This window comes from Acomys minous (genome assembly GCF_964271855.1).
Source record: "Acomys minous genome assembly, chromosome: 13".
NCBI classification, from domain to species: domain Eukaryota; kingdom Metazoa; phylum Chordata; class Mammalia; order Rodentia; family Muridae; genus Acomys; species Acomys minous.
The window spans coordinates 637,743-658,634 of NC_140495.1; the positions used below are offsets into that span (position 1 = coordinate 637,743).

At 45.8% G+C, this 20,892-nt stretch overlaps 2 protein-coding genes across 6 annotated transcripts in view; one reads left to right on the plus strand and one right to left on the minus strand.

Annotated features, from left to right (window-relative positions):
• FYCO1 (FYVE and coiled-coil domain autophagy adaptor 1) overlaps positions 1-20,892 on the plus strand; it is a gene marked incomplete at its 3' end in the record, with an annotated part of 81,643 nt that overhangs the window by 36,009 nt on the left and 24,742 nt on the right. For all 4 annotated transcript variants that reach the window (XM_084752811.1, XM_084752814.1, XM_084752813.1 and 1 more), the window contains exons 14-15: positions 543-687; positions 18,531-18,626. In XM_084752811.1, coding sequence (XP_084608937.1) covers positions 543-687; positions 18,531-18,626 — 241 coding nt within the window. The remainder of the gene's footprint in view (positions 1-542; positions 688-18,530; positions 18,627-20,892) is intronic.
• Positions 8,025-14,162, minus strand: CXCR6 (C-X-C motif chemokine receptor 6). 2 transcript variants are annotated; one of them, XM_084752818.1, is made up of 2 exons: positions 13,969-14,162; positions 8,025-9,895 (listed from the first exon to the last, which is right to left on the minus strand). In XM_084752818.1, the coding sequence occupies exon 2, from the start codon at positions 9,893-9,895 to the stop codon at positions 8,846-8,848; it is 1,050 nt and encodes a 349-aa protein (XP_084608944.1). In that variant the 5' UTR covers positions 13,969-14,162; the 3' UTR covers positions 8,025-8,845. The 2 variants fall into 2 exon arrangements, with proteins under 2 accessions (XP_084608944.1, XP_084608945.1); XM_084752819.1 differs by lacking the exon at positions 13,969-14,162 and adding an exon at positions 13,650-13,959.

A 20,892-nucleotide genomic window follows, 5' to 3' on the forward strand; every position in this document is an offset into this window, starting at 1 on the left:
AGACTTAACCCTTACATTTCCATGGTACGTGCTCATGGGCAGCAGATTTGCACAGTGGCTGCCTATCGAGTAGTCAGGGCCAAACAAAAGACCCAATGCCTCCTGCAGAGCCCTGGAGAGAGAGAGGTTCTGTTCTACACAACAGTGGACTATAAGGGGGAGGAAATTAGGAAATCTGCTTCAAATTATTTCTGCTTGTGTCTTATGGAAGATTGTCTCATTGGATCAGTACAGTTCTTTGTTAGTTTCTATCCTGATTTTTCCCTTTCTAAATAAGGGTCTGAGAGGTTGTGGAAGTAGTTGAAACTTCCACCCTGCCTTTAAGAGAGGTCTTGAGGCTATGTATTCAAAATCTTACATAGTCGCTCCGTTTTCTGGAATGTTCCAGTAGTCTTTCTCTCATACTTACATAAAATAAAGTTAAGAAACCATTTAAGTTTCACTCTATCGCCTTGTTCTCCATTGCAGCACGCTCTGTTACCCCAGGCCTGTGCTTAATGGTTGTATGTCTTTTTCTCTCCTGGTTTGCCTCCACCACCCAGGAGTCAGCCCAGTCTGCAGAGCACCAGATGATGCTGTGTTTGACATCATCACTGATGAGGAACTGTGCCAGATTCAAGAATCTGGCTCCTCCTTGCCTGAAACACCGACTGAAACTGATTCAATAGACCCAAATATGGCTGAACAGTGAGTAGATGTCACCTCCATTTCCAAAGTGCTCATGAAGTGCCTATCCCTTGTGCTTTTTTTTTTTTTTTTTTAAATCAAAGGACCAGGAATATAAGATGTTAGAAGTAGGATTGGCTATCTCTGCTGAGGGAAGATGCCTCAGAACAGTGTTGAGAATGTGATGGCTCTTGAAAAGGACAGTGCTAAGGAAACAGGCAGGGAGATACTCTATCAGAAAGTCCTTGGGAGCTGGGCACGGTGCCCTGACTCAGAATCTTCACTTTAACCAATCTTTGCCTTGGGCAACTGTATTAGTCAGTTCAGGCTGCTGCAGCAAGAGACCACAGGGTGTGTGACTTAAACTATGGAAATGCACTTTATTATCATTCGAGGGTGGATATCAAAGATCTAAGTGCTGCCAGCGTTGGTTTCTTCTCCTTTGTTTGCAGATCGCCACCTTCTTGCAGCATCCTTTATATCCCTGTGTCCTTTAATCTCCTTTTCATGCCAGGACACTGCTGGATTTTTTATTTAATCACCTCCTTAAAGGCCTTTTGTAATTAAAATCATACCAATTTTAGTTAAAAACCATAGCTATGATTTAATCTAAATAAATCTAACAAATTTAAATAAATAAATTTAAATAGTTTAAAATTAAAGCCCTCATTGCCAAACCTAAGATAGCTCCTGTTCACCGTTGCTTCTGTGACTCTGAACCAGTTCTGTCCTTCATGAAACACTTGTCTGACACATTCAGGTCAGTCGTCATCACTGGTGTTCCCCAGGTATCTTCTCTTCCTGGAGCAGTAGGCCATGATGTGCTGAGACCCTGTGAATCCATGAACCAAAATAAATCCTTCCTCCCTTAAGTTATTCCTGCCAAGTATTTTGTAGTTAAAAATAACAACTTATCACAGAAAATTGGAGTCGTGGTTGTGATTAAATCTGACTGGTTGAAGACCTTTGAGGAAGAATGTTAAACAGTTTGGAGATGCCCGCCAGCAAAGCCCCACCTGTAGGCACAGCTTAGTGAGCTGCGTTGGTGGTGTTCTTAACACCAACATGCCACTAGAAGTGTGAACAATCTAGATTGTGCTGTAAGGTTTTGGCTGGGGACAAGAACTTTATCAGGAGTTGGAGTAAAGATCACTTATGTTCCATTCTAGCTAAATAACTGACCACGTGTCGCTTGCGTCCTGAAGCTTTGAGTAATGCTGAACGTAAAAATAATAGACTAGGGGCCAGAGAGGTGGCTCAGCAGTTTAGAGCACTGGCTGCACATTCACATCAGACACCAGGTAACCATCTGTAACTCCAGTTCCAGGGAGTAGGATTCCCCTCTGGCTACTGTGGGCACCTGCATGCACATGATACACACAACCTCAAGCAGTATACATACATACACATTAAGAAAACAATGAATTTTAAATTTATTTATGCTCTGGCATGAACTCTTTGCTTCCTGACTCAAGCCATGTGAACAGGCTTCAGCCTCTGACTTGACACTCCTGCCGAGCGTAACACTTAGCTCTAGTTTTAGCCAAGTTTATGAGCACTGGGGGAGGGGTGTGGGGGAGCAGAGCAGCAAGACATGAAAGTATTTAGCTTGGCAAGGAAATAAGTGCAATTATATTTAAAGTTGTAGACAAAGTAAGTGTGGACAAAGTAACTAACACTGTTAGAAATTAATGCCATCAGCCATCAAAAGGAAATGGCTGCTTTGCATTGAGACAGTAGGAAAGAAAGGTGCCCTAAGGCCAAGAATCCTCTTATCAAAGGCTTCAGAATATAAAAAGGGAATGTTTGGACAGATTCAAGAGTGACCTTCTCTAAAATGATCACCTAGGAAGTATTTTTTCCAGGAGTAGCTACGCAGACACTGCCACGTCATCTGTGTCCTAGAAGATCCAGCCACACATGAAGCTGGCAGCAGAACTACATTTGCCACGCAGTGATGGCTTTGTGAGCATCGCAGAATGCAAGAGCTGCAGGTCATAGAGGCTTGACTGAGGTTCTAGAGAAAAGCCTGCGAGGCTAGCAGTGTGGAGTAGGGTCAGATTCTCTGGCAATCCATGAGTGAAAATCCATGCATGAGAGTTGGAGGGTAAAACCTAAATTGCAATGGAGACCCCAGTATATTGTAGATACCAGAAATGTGGAACATTTGCCAAGGAAAATTTCAGGTACCTAGTAGAGGCAGTCCTAGAGAAAGCCTGTATGTGCGACAGGCAAGAAGGCTGGTAAGGGTAGAGCTTATATCAAATTTGTCCCACATTCCAGACGTAAAGCTAGGATTTAATGTTTTCACTGTCACACTTGTCATATCTCTCTTTGCTCTACCTTCATTTCTCCCTTTTAGAATGGGAATGTTTTTATGTATTAGAAGTATGTAATTTAAGTTGTTACTGGTCTCACAGTTGAGCATGCCTTAAGTTTCAAAAGAGACTTTGAACTTTCAAACAGTGTAGAGGTGATTAAGACTACAGGGCTTTCTCTGAAGCTGAATTAAATGCAGTCTGTGTTGTGAGATGGCAGTGAGCCTTCGGGGTCAAGGGCTGAATGTTACCCTTTGAATCTGAAGTGTCTCTGATAGGTTTGTTTTGAACGTTTAGTCCTAGGCTTGTGGCACTGTTTTGAAGGCTGTGGATCATTTAGAAGGTGTGGCCTGACTGGTGGAAGCAGAGGTCAAAGAGGTTAAGCCTTGGAAAGTTTTGACTACCCCTGGTTCCAGCATGAGTTCTCTGCTTCCGAGCCTAGTGCCATGTAAATGAGTCTAGACAAAGCTGCTCTCTGCCCTGCATTCCCTGCTACGATGGGCTGACACCTTCTGAGCCAAAACAGATCCTTCCTTAAGTTCCTCCTGCCAGCTACTTTATAACCGCAGTGAGGAAAGAAGCAGGTGCATCTCAAAAGGCCAGCTCTCCTGGTGCTCACGGCGACTCACAGTGAGGTCGCTAGCTCTGCTGCCCAGAATCCAAAATAGGGCCAGGAGTCACCTGTCACCTTTATCAATTCCTGCCACATGGGAAGGGCTGTACTTAATGTTTATGAGGCTGCTAGCCTAGATTTTAAAACTTGAGTGCATCTCCACACTTGTGTGTCCTCTGACTGTTAACACTGAATTCAGCTCATGGACAAAGCTTCTCTTTGCCAAACCCAAGACAGCTCCTTCTCACTGTTGTTTCTCTGACTTTAGACCAGTGTTCTCTTCTTTCTGAAACCCTTGTCTGGCACACACTGGTCAGTAGTCACCAGTGTTCACCCCAACCCCCGTGACCCAGTGGACCCCAGGATTTCTTCTCTTTCTTTAGCAGGAAAATACATTCTGCCCTTGGTACCTGCAAGCTCCATGGATAGAGACAGGTAGACCAGGAGCTAGGAGCCCAGCAGGGTGCCATTGATTTTTAAAGTGTTCTCACAGACACCTGTACCCTGCATAAAGTAGCTATTCTCTAGCTTCCTCCCCGTCTTTCACCTTCCTCTTTCCTAGTAGGAACAGAAACAGAAAGCGCCCAGACAGCTGACAAGTGTGCGTAGGTTTTGGTCTTGGGAAATTGGGAACTGTTCCAGAGGAAGGAAACTGCCACCTGCAGCTGCCAGTGCAGGTCTGCGATTCACTGAGAGGAACCTGTAGTCCTTGTACCTCACCTATGTGAATGGAGAGCCCCCTGTCTACACTGTAGACTGTGTGTGTTAGCGTGAGCTTTGCTTTGCTTCTGTTTTTTATTTTTTGTTTTTGTTTTCTTGGAGACAGTTTTTCTGTGTAGCCTTGGCTGTCCTGGACTTGCTTTGTAGACAGGCTGGCCTCAAACTCACAGAGTGCAGGGATTATAGGTGTGCACCGCCACCACCCGGCTTATGGGAGCTTTTCCTTAGCTTTCTTTTCTTCTCATGTTGAAAACTCAATCAAAGTCTGAGAAAATATGAAAAGGAGAGCCCTACGCGTGCACCGCCATCCATCACAGAAAACTTAGAAAGGTAACCAGTCTGAGGAACAAAGCAACACAAGAGAAATTAAGCTTTGACCCTTCCTATCAGGGTCAACTGTCCTTCACTCATATCTGGCTTATCTTGAATGTTGACACTTAGGAACACAGCCCTCACCTCACAGCCCTGCACAACCTTTCAGACATGCCTGTAGTCTCTCCCTTAGACACCACTACCCAGATTTCCAGTTGTTCTTAGAATTGAGGTGATAGGTGTTTGGCTTGCTCAGTCTCTGCCCAACTCACACACAGCCAAAGCCTCCGAGACCTGGCCTACTCTCCAGGTACCAGATATACAGGCCATTCAGGGTGAAAAGATTAAGCTTTGGGCACAAGCAAGCCTCCAAGCCCTATGGCCATGGCAGTGCAGCCTCTGAGCACAGCTCCTTTAGCTGTGCAGGGCAGCCTAGCGTACATTCCATCTACCCTTCCTTAGGAAAGGGAGTCGAAGACAGTGCCTGGGCCAGAGCCCTCCTGTGGAGATGCGTGACATTTCTGACGTTGTCCTGGTCTGTGCATAGACATTACCATGCACACATGCTTCTCAGCATTTCCAGCTTGTAGCCTCACCATCAGATTATACTAAATGATCTGAACTGAAACCCGCCCTCAGTGCCTGCTTGCCAGTCACTTCAGAACCAAGGCTTTGCAGCCAGGGTGCTTAGCGGAAGAACTGTGGTCAGCAGCCAAGAGATCTGATGCCTGCTGTCTCAGAAATGAAACAGGGACAGGATATGGTGATCATGGTTAAAGTTGAAAAGCCATCTTAAGTCTATATTACCATAGGACCTCTGACTGTGGAGGAGCTGGCAGACCCTCTGTGTAGTATAACACCTACCTGAAAGCTCTGTGGCTACTGTTTAAGGGCAGAGAGGCTGCTAACAAGGACCAGCCCTCATTTAATTTTCCTCTGAAGTGGGGGTGACAGTATCAAGCTGCCTACAAAACAGCACTCCTAACTGGGCCTGAAGAACTGGGCGTCTGGCCAAGATGCTGCTTTGAAAGCTGCAGTGACTGGCTTCTGGATTCCGTGCTCCCTCTTCTGCCTTCTTGTAGCACCATCTCCTCATCCAAGACCCTCACCAAGAACTCCTGGGTGATCAGATGGCCCCTAGAAGGGAGTCGCCATGCATTCGCCTCTCTGAAAGCATAGCTGCGTGTGGCCTCTGTGTGTCTAACTGGAGCCAGAGCCCATCAGCACCTCCACTACGTTAAGTAATGCAGAGCTCAGTGGGAGTGGAGCACAGTCTTTGTTCTCAGGCGCTGAAACACGTTTGGATCGTCTGGATTCAAGCAGGGTCCATGTTCATCCAGCTCCAACCCTCACTCAACAAAGCACCCTGGCCTTTGATAGGATCTGCTGCTATGAGCAAGGAAAGCCAAAGGTTGGGAGAAAGATGGCTGAGTGAGACCCCTGACACCTCTGAGGGAATGGAGCCTACAGCAACAGCCTTTCCTGAGCCGTGGTGCAGGCAGACACACGCCTTCTTTAACTAACTCATGCTGGGGTTTTTTGGTTGTTTTGTATGTGTGTATATTTATTGCCAATGATGGTGTAGGTACAGGAAAAGATAGTAACCTGCCCCAGTTGTAGTAAGATGCTCAGAGAATGAGGTGAATGGTGGCTGAGGAGGCAGAGAAGGAAGGTTCTGTTGGCTGTGCTTAACTGGCGACAGACAAGCAGGCTTCTCTTATGCCGCTTATAAACGCTTCTGTGGGGGAGCCTGCAAGAGGGCGTGATCCGCAGGGTCTCCCACCTCATCTGATTTCCTCGTTGGGCAGACAGCTGGTCAGAGATAACCCGGGAAGCATTGCCACCTGGCAGTGTGAGTCAATGGGCCAGGCCTCAGAGAGACTTTCTAGCATTGGCCTGGGTTGACACTGTTTCTGAATGCTGAGTGCCCAGCCCTGCCTCTCTCTAGAATGCCTATGTAGATAGTTACATGTCACATGACTCACCTTCCTTTCCATTTAAAGCCTATGCCTCCTGAGCTGGGATATTAGGGAAGTCAGAGACTCAGGCCCCCTGCATCAGTAGTGTTGCACATAAAGACGAGTGCACTGAAGGGTCAGCCTTAGCATTATGCATAGAGTGGGCTAGTTGTTTGAACAAGCACTTGGTGTTGTGTGTCACTTGCACATAACAAGGGAGTGTATTATCACTCTTACATGAATGGGTTTGATAAAACGGGACATGGGACCATGTGGGTACTCCAAGTGTGGTCAGATTTTTTTTTTTTTTTGAGCCAGAATTTATATGGCATGCCCTGCATGTCCAGAAAGAAAACATACAACAGCCTTTGTCACTACACCCACCCTTAGGGATAGCATAAGGAACCTCTACTATGTCTTTTAAGAAATAACTTGTGCCAGTTTGGAGATCTTTCGCCCACAAATTAGGTTGTGTTGTATAGCGTTTTGATTTGGTTTGTTTTGAGACAGGGTCTCATGTAGCCTAAGTTGGCCTCAAACTTTATCTACCTGAGAATAACCTTAAACTTTTAATCCTCCTTCCTTCACCTCCCAAATCCTGGGATTATAGGTATGTGACACCTAGTGCTGGGATTCAAATCTAGGACTCCATGCATGCTAGACAAGCAGCTACCTCCCTCACCAGTGTTAGGTGTTTCATATGTATTATATGAAGTCCTCAAATCAACCGAAAAGATATGGCCAAAGGTCAAGAGATTTGTTCAGGTCAGGTGTGCTGACATATGTCTTCAACCCAGCACTTGAGAGTCACAGGCAAGTGCATCTCTGTGAGTTCAAGGACAGGCTGGTTGACACAACAAATTCCAGACTGGTCATGGCTCTATAGTAAGGAGGGAGGGAGGGAGAGGGAGGAGCTAGAGCTCGGGTGCAAGCATCTGAGAGAGGTAGAGATTGATTTGTTTCAGGTCCTGCGTAGTGAAGGGCAGGGTGGCGTCCCTGGGCTGCTCTCCTCAGATCCTGACCCCGGGGTCAGCTTGCCTCCTATGCGTTCTGCTCAGCTCTTTAGGTTCGTGGTCCTATGTAGGTGAATGATTTGGTGGTACAAGCACATATAGCCCTATTCATCTGATTGCCAGGATCTAGTCAGCATGAGTCTGGATGTAAAATTACCTCATCCTGGAGCAGTGTTACAGAAGTTGAACAAATGCACCCCACATCTTGGACAGGAGCAGAAACCACCATGAAAGCAAGATTGTCACCATTGCTATAGTCCATTTCCTGCATAGACAACTGCTACCAACGTTTAGTTTTAACTTTTTCCCTTTATTCAGGCCTAGAAGTTAACCACATTGTTTTTGTGTAGTTCGTGAGGGTTTATTTTGTTTTGTGTCTTAGGTATACCAAGTTAAGGTAGAATGTGCCTAAAGATGAAAACAGTTTGAAAACTTTTATAAGATTTTATTTCTTAGCCTCAAAACTCAATATTTGCTGTATTGTATGTATGTATTACATGTCATGGCCATTGGAAAAAATTTTTTTCCTTTTTTTTTTTTTAATGAGCTAAGCCACCAGAGTCCACTCTAGTAATGCTACTTAGATTTGTTATAGTATTAAACTCTGTTTTATGCATTTTTCTAGTATTACATGGACCATTGAAATTCAGCTAATTTACTCGGGCCTAAGTTTAGTCTTATGCTGCTCTTTCCAAGACTGATCCAAGAAAACATAAGCATCCACCAATATAGAAGGCAGAGAGAGCCCTGGATGTGTCAGAGCTATTATCCTGTTAGATGCCTGGTGATAGGTCTGAACTACATAGATCAGCATTGGGGGAGGCCACAGGGCTGCGCCTCAACTTTCCACTGCTTTACCATAACATCTTCTAAACTCAGGAGCTCTGCATGTCACCTGCCATCAACAGCTTTGTTGATGCAGCTTCTCTTCAACATTTAACCCCAAATTTGGTAAAAAGAGAACCTGAGATCTCTAGAGTTAGCAGTCATAACCTCGACTTCAGCATTCTTAGGCATAGAAGAAAGAACGTGCTTAAAAATCCCAAGACATTCCCCTTTCAGCATTAGGCTTAGCTATTAAGAACAGGGCAATCTTCTGAGAAGTTCTGTACACAGCCACAGTTTTCAGTGACTTCTCCGTGAGAGCCCACATGCTATAAGCAAAGCCTTTATTGTCGCGTCTGAAGGACATAGCCATGCTCCTAAGAATTCTGATACTAGCTTCTCCAAGTCTGGGAGGGCTTCCTACAGTTGGAACATGCTGGTGGTCTGTACATTGGGGGAGGCAGAACAAGTCTTAGAATTGTCCTCAGAAGACTTCCACTGGTTTGAGACTCCCAGGTAAGGGAGGCAGCCAACATCTTTCACAAGTTTCCAGAGGTTCTTCCGGAACTTTAAGCCAACAAAGGCATAGAGTACAGGGTTAAGGCAGGCCCGGAGGTATGCTATAGCCTCTGTCACTAGGATGGCGTATTCAAAGCTGGTCATGGTATAGAACTCCCAGCTTGTGCTTCGGATTAATTTGGTGAGGTTAAAGGGTGTCTGAGTCAGCAGGAACATGGCCACTACAAGGAAGATGATCTTTAGAGATTTGTGCTTCTGGAAGTTTCGAGCATGAAGCAAGGTCTTGATGATGCCTGAGTAGCACACGACCATGGTGAGCAGTGGGAGAAAGAAGCCCAGAGTCATCTGCGTGACAAGAACCACAGTGGATGTCGCCTCATTGTGGTACTGACAGATAAGCTTGTCAGGGTGTTCAACACTTCCATAGATGATATTTGGCAAGGAAACTAGCAGCGAGATGACCCAAATGAGTAAGCAAGTGAGCTGGCCCCAGACCTTCCACTTGGTCTGCTGCCTGAAGACCCTGGTAGCCTGGACCACTACAATGAAGCGATCTACCGTGATGCAGGTGAGAGTGAGCATGGACACATAGAAGTTCACGGTATACATGCCTTGAAGAGCTTTGCACATGACTGTGCCGAAGATCCACTCATAGGTGCCTGCATAGGCCCAAAAGGGCAGAGTACAGACAAACACCAGGTCAGCCAGGGGCAGGTTCGCCAGGAACACATCTGTCAGACTCCTCAGCTTCTGGTAGAAAATGTATACAATCAAAACAAGGGAGTTCCCCAGCAGTCCAAAGACAAACACCACCAGGTACATGCAGGGCACAAAGACCTCCTTGAACTTGAGGAACTGTTCGTGTCTCTGCCTGTTGTCACTGGAATTGCCGAAGAGCCAGCCAACTGTGTCGTGGTGCTCATCGTCCATGGTGTCTGCTGTGGCAGGCATCTGTGAGTCAAAACCCAAGAGTTACATTTGGGTCTGTTTGAGTGACGTTTTTCTTCCCACATACTTACTAACTGCATTTAGGAAGCAGACTGTCACCTCTGTCCCCACTTGTCGTGCTCAGCAACAGCAGTGTGCTCCAGATTCCTCCCATGCATATCCCGTAAAACACTGCTCAGTTGTTTAAAAAAGAGACCATTCAATCAAGTGAGCACAGTAGCCCTTTGGTTTTATTGTTTTGTATTGTATGGATGGATGCCTTACCTCCATGTATGTATGTGAACTGTGTGTGTGGTGCTCACCAAGGCCAGAGGAAGGTGTTGGATTGCCTGGGACTGGAGTTACAGATGGTTGTGAAGCACCATGTGATGCTGGGAATCAAGCCAAGGTCCTGCGGAGACTGCCCGGTGCTAACTGCCGAGCTGTCTCTCCAGGCCCACAACAACTGGCTATCAGCAGGGCCCGTAGAGGCCCTGTGGCTTCCTGGGTCTCACAGCAGGTGCCTACCACTTTGTGCCCCGTGTCGGTCAGGGTTACGTTACCCTGACATAAGCTAGAGTTGCGTGAGAAGGGCTCTCACTTGAGAAAATGTCTCCATAAGACTGGCCTGTAGGGACACTCTCCACCGTGGAGTGCTGAGTGGGCTCTGACTTTCATGCAAACTCTGGGGCCCCATTTCTGACCACGTCCCCTTGATGGGGAGGCCTGGTGACACTCAGAGAAGAGACTCGATACCCTATAAGCATTTACAGGGGAGGAGGTCGCCCTCAGTCACAGACAAAGGGGAGGGAGGGAGGAATGGGAGGATATAAGGGATGTGTTAACAAATGAGATGTAATATGAATAATTAATAATTTAAAAAAGAAAATAAAGGGGAAATATTCAAAATCTTAAAAAAAAAAAAAAAAAAAAAGGCTGGCCTGTAGGCGAGTCTGTCTGTGCTGCATTTCCTTAATGAGAGATTGATGTGTAATGCCCCATCCCTTTCCTGGTGAGGACGCCCCTGAGCTGGTAGTCCTGTGCACTAAGGAAAAAACAGGATACATGCCAGGAAGGAAATAGCCATGTAAGTAGCATTTTTCCATGGTCCGTGCTTCGGGTTCCGCCTCTGGGTTCCTGCTCTGATGCACTATCATCAGGACATGTGAAACGAAATAAACCTTTTCCTCCGCAAGTTGTTTTTTGGTCATGATGTTTTATCACAGCATTAGAAACCCTAACTAAAACAGCCCCACTTGTTAAAAGCCATGAAAGCCAAATCAAATGCCCCTTCTAGGATGCTTCCTTACTGGTATACTCAGGGGCTCGGAGGATGATAAGGATCATGCCTGGCTGTGGAGTATTTCCTGTTTACTCTTCCTCGGTAAAAGGGCAATTGATGGGACAGCAAGGGAAAGAGCTGGCTCTGTTACGAGGGATTAAGGTGGTGTCCTGATGCCCCAAACCAAACTTCTCCAGTTACCATCTCTAACAGTTTATGACATCTATGCTGGAGCCTCAGGTCCTGAAGATGCATTTATTTTCAGGAATCTCTTAAGAAGGAATGTGGCACCACACAAGGAAACAATTTCCTTCGGGACCTAATGGTCTCTTCACAAATGGAAGGCCAGTTAAAATGGTGTGTGAGGTGGAGTGGCTGCTAAATAGGTTTGTAGCAAAGGCCACATGCCTGCCTTTCTTGCCCAAGACTTCATCCTCTGTGGCTGTCGCGTCTCTGATCCTGCTCTGCCTTGTGACTTTACCAAGGACCACAAGTAGGACATAGGGTGATGTAACCTGTGGCCTGACTGTAGGGACAACTGTGACAGCATTTGGCCTGAGAGTACTGGGCCAACCTTGCCAGTGTGGATTCTAGATGTCTGAAGAAAAGCATATGTTTGGTAGAACCTCTGTAAGATTTACCAAGACAAAACACTCCCTGGTCAGATGAGGGCATATGAGAGTTGAAGACATCCTCCCCTTTTAATCCATGTGGTCATTTCTTGCCCTGAAGTTGAGTCCTAAGCGGAAACAGTGACCACCCGGATGCTGTCGCAGCCTCCACCTTCCCTAGAGCCATAGTGCCTTTTCTCACCAGCGAGGAAAGCCCTTGCCTTGCAGTAAGGCTATTCAGTAAATAGTCCCCACGCCTACACCTCAAGGTTAGATCTCAGGTCTTGATAGGCTGGTAACAGGCATCCTGCCCAGCAGCTTTCTGAGGTGCTACAACAAGGTCAGATATTGTGTGTGTATGTGTTATTGACTCAAATGAGGATTTTTTTTTCATCTAAATTATAAACAGCTTTGCTTTCCTAAGAGTATCATTGAGTTCTCTGTTGTTACCTGACTTGTACTTGACTTCTTGTTGTCCTACCTTTTTCTGGACCCTTCAGAAAGTGTGCACATTCACAGTCAGTGTTCTGTTGGCAGATAGAGACTAGACTGTACAAATGGAATATTGAAAATCACTGGACTGGGGAGATGGCTGTCAGCAAAATATTTGCCTTAGAACCATGAGGACCTCAGTTCCCTAAAACTCACATTTAAAAAAAAAAACAAAACAAAACAGGTGAGTGGGGCTGGAGAGATGGCTCAGAGGTTAAGAGCACTGACTACTCTTCCAAAGGTCCTGAGTTCAATACCCAGCAACCACATGGCTGCTCACAACCATCTACAATGAGATCTGGTGCCCTCTTCTGGCAGGCACACATACGAGCAGAATATGTATAAATAATAAGTAAATAAATATTAAAAAGAAAAAGAAAAGAAAAGATGTGCTCACTAAGCGATAGTGGCCTTTAAAAAAAAAAACAGGTGGGCGTGCTGGTGTACACTTGCAACCCCAGCACTGGGGGGTAGATACCCACAAACACTCAAGTGTACGTGCATACACACAAAACCACTGCCCCTTACACAAAAAGTTAACATTTCTTTATAATAATTGAAATGTTGATTTAGGAAAATGAAAAGGTAATAAAACTTTGGACATAATGTAAAATCTTGATAGTAAACTATAAATGTTTCTAAAGCATAAAATGTAACTCAAATATTTAAGAAGTGCTTTTAATTATTTTGGAAGTTCCAGTATATTTAAACTGCTAAACGAAAACGATAAATATGAGAAAAACATGGAAAAAGAAAAGCATGGGCTATTATGGTTACAAGGAGATGCACCCTGATCTTCCTGTTGCCACCTCCCAAGGACTGGGATTGCTACCACACCTGGCTTCTTAACCTTTTGTGGTCTTTGAGACATCTTTGAGAATCTCATTATAACTGTAGACCTTCCCTGAGAAATAATGCCACACACCTATTATAGACTCTTGCTTTAGAACCTTTGGTAACATTTATAATTTTTACTACAATCTCAACAGACCAAACTCTGTCAGCATTGGCCTTTGTCTGGCAGGGTTACAAATTATTTATTTCTTCTCCTTTTTACTTTTTTGTAGTCTATACTATCTACAGTTGTGCATTGACTTATACAGAAAAAAATGAGTGGTAATTGTGGATTATATCTTGTTTCATAAGATACAAAAGAACAACAAAAAAAGGAATATTATTGATTAAAAATAGAAGAACAGCGCCAGGCGTGGTGGCGCACACCTTTAATTCCAGCACTCAGGAGGCAGAGGCAGGCTGGTCTTTGTGAGTTTAAAGCCAGCCTGGTCTACAAAGCGAGTCCAGGACAGCCAAGCCTACATAGAGAAACCCTGTCTCAAACCTTCCCCTCCCAAAAAGAAGAAGAAGAGGAGGAGGAGGAGGAACCATGACTTACCGGTAGAGACGCTCCAATACCTTTGTTCCAAAGTGAGGTGCGCTCGCTAAAGGTCTGCCTCTGCTTCTCTGTGATATGACCTGTGTTGATGTCCCTGGTGGGTCTGGTTATGCCATTACTACTTTTCCAGTCCTTTTATAAGCATTTGCTATATTCCAGAACCAATGAAGTAGTTTCCCTATTTTCTAACCCTTACAGCAATCCCAGCAGAGAGGGATAGGAGCCATGGATAGCTGAATTCAGTAGCTTGCACATGTACGTAGGTCATAGCACAGGCAGGAATCTGAGAGACCCCGGCAAAGGAAAGCAAATGACTCACCAGTGGAGAAGCCCCAGTAGCTTTGTTCCAGAGTGAGGTGTGCCTGCTAAAGATCTGCCTCTGCTTCTCTGTGATGTGGTCTGTGTTTCCGTCAAATAGTCAAGAGCCTTTAGCTGGTGACCTACCCCTCTCTCTGTGCTCCAGGCACAATCCACGTGACAAGCTTGACAAGCCCGCCCACCTATCTTGAGAGTGGAGGATGCAGCCTGATTCGGATGCTTCAACCTCCCTTTTCTTGTCTTGGCAGATACTCTGCTGTTAGAACACGGCAGGGCTCCCATTTGTTAACTAAAGGGGAGCAGTGAGTAGACCTGACTTCTGTCAGTCCACTGAAGAAGGTGGACTTTGTCCATTAAAATTACTTTGTTTACTGACCACACATAACTTTGGGCTATACATTTGGGTCTAGGCTAACACAGAGACCATGCTATGGGCTAGACTCTGTGAGTGCATCTCCAGCTTGTCCCACAGGTGTCTCACATCAGCCCCGAAGGCCAGGTATTACCTCCATTTACAGATGAGAACATAGCAACCAGGGCCAAAATAATTGGTGGGTTCAGAGCTACAAGCTCAGGTTTCCGTTCACTCCCAGATCAGGGACTGGGTCACTTCTAGGTGATTGACTGTGCTGGAGGCCTGGTGTGGCCCTACATGCTGGCCCCGCAGGCCTCTGGCAGGCAGTGCCCACCTACCATGCTCATCTTGGCTAGAGCTGCCCAAGGTTGCCCTCCTAGACCTTCTCCCATGCGGTAAACATTATGATCTTACTTCAGTCTGGTTATTAGTTTCTCTTGGAAACTACCCTGGAAGTTAGGAACTGAGAGTGAGAGCAGAATCTAGAAACCAATATTGGATTTTGCTGTAAGCCAGGTATCATGCTAGAGGCTCCCATGGTCAGCTGTTGGGTTTTGTTCACTTCCTCATGGATGCAGTGAGCAATGAACAGATGAAAAGATGAATAGGCTGCTCCAGATACTGAGAGTGAGATCATTGATGCTCCTCTCCTTCTAAAAGATCTCTTTGGGTGCTAGAAAGATGGCTCAGCAGTTAAGAGCACTTCCTGTTCTCCCAAAAGGCCCTGATTTGATTACCAGCACCCATATGGTGGTACACAACCGTGTATAACTCCAGCTCATATCTGTGAGCAAAACACTCATACACATAAAATAAATAAGTCTAAATATATTGTAAAGTTGCCTTTTAGGACAAGACACCCCCTTAGACAAAAATGGCCTGACCCTGGGGCGTTTGAGTTCAGAGTTAGTGGTTTTCCTACATTTTCAGGGTAGCATGAGAATGGCCTGAGCTTTGTCAGGCTTGGTTGTACTCTTCCAGAAATCATGTATCTTCCCCAGGAAGAACAGAGGCCCATCTTGAGCCTCTGTTACTGTGTGTGCATGGTCATCTATAGGTATATGCATGGGTGGATGTGGGGAGATCACCTGTGGAGATTTGACAATACATGGTACTTTTGTCATCGTTGTGCTCCAATGGAAAGTTCTGTGTGAGCCCGATGTGGTGGCGCACACCTTTAATCCCAGCACTCAGGAATCAGAGACAAGTGGATTGCTGTGAGTTTGGGGCCAACCTGGTCTACAGAGTGAATGAATCCAGGACAGCCAAGGCTACACAGAGAAACCCTGTCTTGTAAGACAAAAAGAAAGAAAGAAAGAAAGGAAAGAAAAGCTCTGTGTAAAACAAAAGATTTGCAGCTAAATTCAAGGGACTAGTCCATTTGGACCCACTTTACCAAATACATAAATAAACAAACAAACAAACAAACAAGCAAATACCTTTTTACTACTCATATCTCTAGTGCTGGCTGTTCCAGGGTCCTTATGATCCTTTGAATCAGAGATCTAAACTTCTCAGGAGTGCACACCCAATTGTCTGTGTCTTGTGTTTCCTCTGAGATACTTGAATGTCTAAGATAGAATTGAGAAAAGAATGCAAGGGACATGCTAGGCACTTCTGCTGCCATCTCATCTTGAAAGCCAGGTTGTGCCGACCTATCACCTTTTCTAGAAACCTGAAACCCTCAAGTCAGAACTATTAGGGTATCACCTCTAGGACCCAGGTTTTTTGGGTTTTGTTTGGTTGGCTGGTTTTGTTTTTTGTTGTTTGCTTGTTTGTTTTTTACATTTCCTTCTGCTTTGGGGGAGAAGTTAACACGGGGCACCAATGGGTGGCCAAGCTGTGGAGGACAAACTCATGACTGAGTAACCCTGAGGGAATAGCGAGCCATTCGCAAGTAAGCCAGTGCTGGCTTGCTTATTAGCACCCCTTGCTGGTCACGAGGGTGGGCCTGCGGGTTTGTGTTTTGTGATAAGGCCATAAGAACTAAATCTTCCGAAGCTAAGATCTTAGAAGTGCTGGCTTTTGCTCCGTTGTTACACGGACAGGAAGTAAGTTACCATGGTGGTTTGCTCTGTGCCACACTGTAAGACCGGCCTGTGTGGGGACTGAACCTTTGACGTACAGCTAGTCCAAACTAGGAGCAGAAGTCTTATAGTTTATTTGACTTTGACTCATTTGAGTTTACATGGCAACCTATGACTAGCGACCACTGTTGGGCGATACAGTCTGAACTGAAGACTCCCAGTGCCCTGCTGGAGCCTAGGATTCAGTGGAGCAAGTGACAAAGTAGAGAGAAACCTCCAAGAAAAACCATAAGCAAGTCATCAAGGGCTGCTGGGCATTCCTCAGGTGGAGCATCTGGTTTTGACAGCCTAATAATACAGTGAAAAGCTAGAGGCCTAATTGGAAGTACCCAGGTGACGCCTCGCCCCAAGAGGGATGAGCTTCCGCCAATTTGAGAGTAGAGCCCTTAGCCTCTGCCTCGTCTGCACCTCTGTATTCCTTTTTCTTAAATTTTTTATCCTATCTATGGGGGGTATTTTGCCTGTGCATGTAAGTATGTGCGCCGTATGCACACAGTGCCTCTGGGGCCAGAAGAGAGTGTCGGTTCCCCTGGGACTGGAGTTAGAGACAGTTGTAAACCACCATATGGGTACTGGGATCCAAACCTGCATCCTCGGGAAGAGTGGCAAGTGCTCTTAACGCTGAGCCATCTCTCCAGCTTCAACGATTTATTATTATTTTACTTAGGTACATATTCGTGTGTATGTGCATATAGCTGCTCATGCCTGAAGAGGCCAAAAGAGGACAAGGTGTTGGGTTTCCTGGAGCTGGAGTTGCTGGTAGTTGTGAGCCACCTGATATGGGTGCTGCAAACTGAGCTTGGGTCTTCTGGAAGAATAGCGAGTACTCATAACTGCTGAGCCATTCTTTATTCTTTAGTAAAATTGGAGTATTGATTTACATCCACCCTTGAGGGCATTTGGGATGGAAAAGTCCCTTACACTGAGGCTTATGATGCAGACATTTCTTAAGCATAGGCTATGTGTTCGATGAGAGTCCTAGGAACACTGGGATCATCATCACCTTAGAGCAGCGGTTCTCAGCCTATGGATCACAACCCTGTTGGGAGTCACATATCAGATATTTTACATTACAATTACAATAACAGTAGCAAAATTACAGTTATAAAGTAGCAACAAAATAACTTAATGGTTGGGGCGGGGGGGTGGGGTCCACCACAACAGGAGGAACTGTATTATAAAGGGTCACAGCATTAGGAAGGGTGAGAGCCAGTGCCTTAGAGGGAAGAGCACATCAGCGGACTGGCGGGCTTGTCACCCTGAGAAGCAGGCGAAGCTAATGGTAGGCCTGTTGTGAGGAGCAAGGAAGGGAGAAAGGTCACCTGAGAACACTGGTTTTTCTGGGCTTCTCAGTAGGAAAGAACATGGCTGTAGAAGAAGAGAGGTTGTCCTCTAGTGGTCCCGCTTGTGTTTCCTGCTGTTCTCACGCGTGCTTTATCCCTTGAAGCATTTACATGACTACCTAGGAGAGGCCAAAGTTCCCCAAAACGCTGCAGAGCTTTTGAAAGCGTGTGAAGCTGGAGTGAGCACGCCTGGTGTCCAGGCGGTCAGGAGCCTTTGGTGAGAGGGACGTACTGACCATACCTCTGTCATCTGAGTTCCTCCAGAACGCTCGAGAAGGGACAATTAGAGCATCTTGGGAAGGAGTCATCCTTGGCAGAAGACCTTCTAATTGAGGCTCCCACATGGGAGCAAACCATTTTCTCTCTTGGATCTGTATCTTCTTGGGTATAGTTGCCAACTGATGTTGGTTGGATTACGAGACCCCTAAGGGCTACTAGCCAGGCTGGGCGTATAGCCCTGGGTGGAAACACATGAGCTGTAGTCAGGGAATGCGAGAATCTGGAACCAGCTCTGCATGGGCTTCAGTTCTTGTGCCCCAGGGCCAGGACTAAGGAGGAAGGAGGAAATGGTGCTGTCATCACACCTGCCCCCACCATCAAGAAGGAATTGCTGGTGTGGCAGGGGAGAGTAGCTCATCGGTGTGTATGCTCACACTCCTTCCAGGCAATGTCGGTCTTCACCCTGCTGTCCTTGCACAACTGCATTATAGAGCTCAGGCTGTAGAACTTGCTGTGCTGATTGATAGCTGATGGCCTGTTCTCTTTTGTGATATTTCAGGGACACCACATCCAATTCACTAACCCCTGAAGACGCTGAGGACATGCCCATGGGGCAGGATGCTGAGATCTGCTTGCTGAAGTCAGGAGAGCTGATGTAAGTGGCAAGCTGCTGATTGGGCCTTTTGTACCAGTGGAGAGAAGTTCCTGGGGGGAATGGAGTCTGGGGGGGGGGGACACTGTCAGAGCCAGAGCTGGCCCACCCAGTGCTCTAGTTTACCACCAGTGGAATGAGGGGCACAGACACTCACAACAAAGGACGAACATCAAGCAGAATGAGTGATGACCAAAGACGGACCCACATAGGAGTAAAGCGAGAGCAGGCTTTGTTAAGAAAAGCTAACAAAGAGTGAGGAAGTTTAAAGAAAGTCGGAAGAGTTCTAAGAGAGGAGAGAGAAAAAAACATTGAGCTGTTTTCTAGAGGCAGGACTTGTTGTAGGGAACTAGACAAAGATGGAGGCTATTTCTGCTGATGTGGGATGATTCTCTGAGCACATCACAAGCCAAGCAATGGAAAAGTCCCACACTCTGCACATTTTCCTCGCCCAGAACTTGTGTGTTCTTCAGATGCTGCTCTGCTCACCCAGGAGAGCAGTTTTTGTTGTTGTTGTTGTTGTTTTTTTTTGTTGTTGTTGTTGTTTTGGGTTTTTTTGGCTTGGGTTGGTTTTCCAGACAAGGTCTCTCTGTGTAGCCTTGGCTGTCCTGAATTCACTTTGTAGACCAGATTGGCCTTGAACTCGCAGAGATCCACCAGCCTCTGCCTCCTGAGAGCTGGGATTACGGGCCTACACCACTGTCCCTGGCTGAGCAATTACAGTTTTTTAACCGTCCTGTTCATCTCTAACTAGTTTTGCTAACCATTGGTCTGGACTATCTGCAGGCTTGGCTTCTGCCCTCTAGTTGTTGATACTGTAGCTGTTTCTGGTCTCAGAAGTTGGTGGAGTCTGTTGGTAGATCATTAAACTCCTCCCTTTGTTCTTACTTGTATGCAGCCAGTTTGTAGGGCTTGTTTCATTGTGTTGTCTTGGTTTAGGTAATGTTTAGAATTGAGTTCAAAGTCTCTTGCATAAGAGACAAGTACTCTACCACTGAGCTACATCCCAACCCCACCCACTTGTAGTTTTACCATGAACTCTTGTACTTGTTTGTGGAGAGCTAACACTAACTCCTATTGTGGAACCACAGCCATTGTGACTCCATCTTGTTGCTAGACTTCATCTTAGGCCTGTCCTCAGGCATGTCCTCAAGGTCACCCCAGTTACTGTAAAAAACACAAACTGTTCCAGGAAAAGAACCTCCCTAGGCCTGAGCCAATCAGGGGACGACAGGAATGCACCTAATGTCCTCAGTTGTTAAGCATTTCTTAGGCTTGACCAATCCCCTAGAACCAACCTATCATATAAGATGTAGCTATAGTTTTTCTGTGTTGCCTCAAATCCAGCTTTTTTGTCTGCAGGGTAGTCTTCTTTCTGGGGTGGTCTTCTTTCTGGACTAGGTGAAAGACTCATGTTAAGGAGATGTTCTTACCCACAATTTAGTCTGTTGCAGTTAGCTAAATTAGAAGCAAGAATATGTGAAAGAGCAACAGTGCCTTGTTAGAGCCTTTGTGGAAGTGGGAACCGGCCAGAGGCGTATATATGCCCCTCAATAGGGCTGTTGTGGAGCAGGAACCAGCTAGTGCCTTATGTATGGCCCTCGGCGGGCCTTTGTGGAAGTGGGAGCCAGCCAGATCATACAAACACTGGCTTTCCCCAGAGCCCCATCCTTCCTCTTATGTGGTCAGCTTGGCTATCTCATACCCAGCTGACTCTTTTTCACTTTCTAAGGTGTTTCAGGCCTCTGAACCCTGATGTCTGTCTTAACTGCATCAGGGGCTTCAGCTTATACATTTTATTTTTAAAGCATAATTTGTGTATGTTAAGACTTGTCTTTTAAAGTGTATAATGGTTAGATTTTTAAACAAATAATGTATCATAAACAATATAATTAAGAAATCAAACAATCTGTCACTGAAAAGTTCTCTGTGTTTCCTTCCCTGCCTTTCTTCTTCCTCCTCCTCCTCCTCTTCCTCCTCCTCTTCCTCCTCTTCCTCCTCCTCCTCCTTCTTCTTCCTTTAAAATATTAGGGCTTTTGTTTTTATCAATGGTGGCTTTTTGGTTTTTGTTGGGACTCCATGCAGATAAGATACATGCTTATCTGTGCCCCGTGTACAAACCTAATTGGTGCCTATAGAGGCCAGAAGAAGGCATCAGATCCCCTAGACTTAAAGGTACAGACAGTTGTGAGCTGCCATGTAGATGCTGGGCATAGAATCCTGCTGAGCCATCTCTCTAGCCCCATTTTGGTGATAGTGGTGGTTTTAT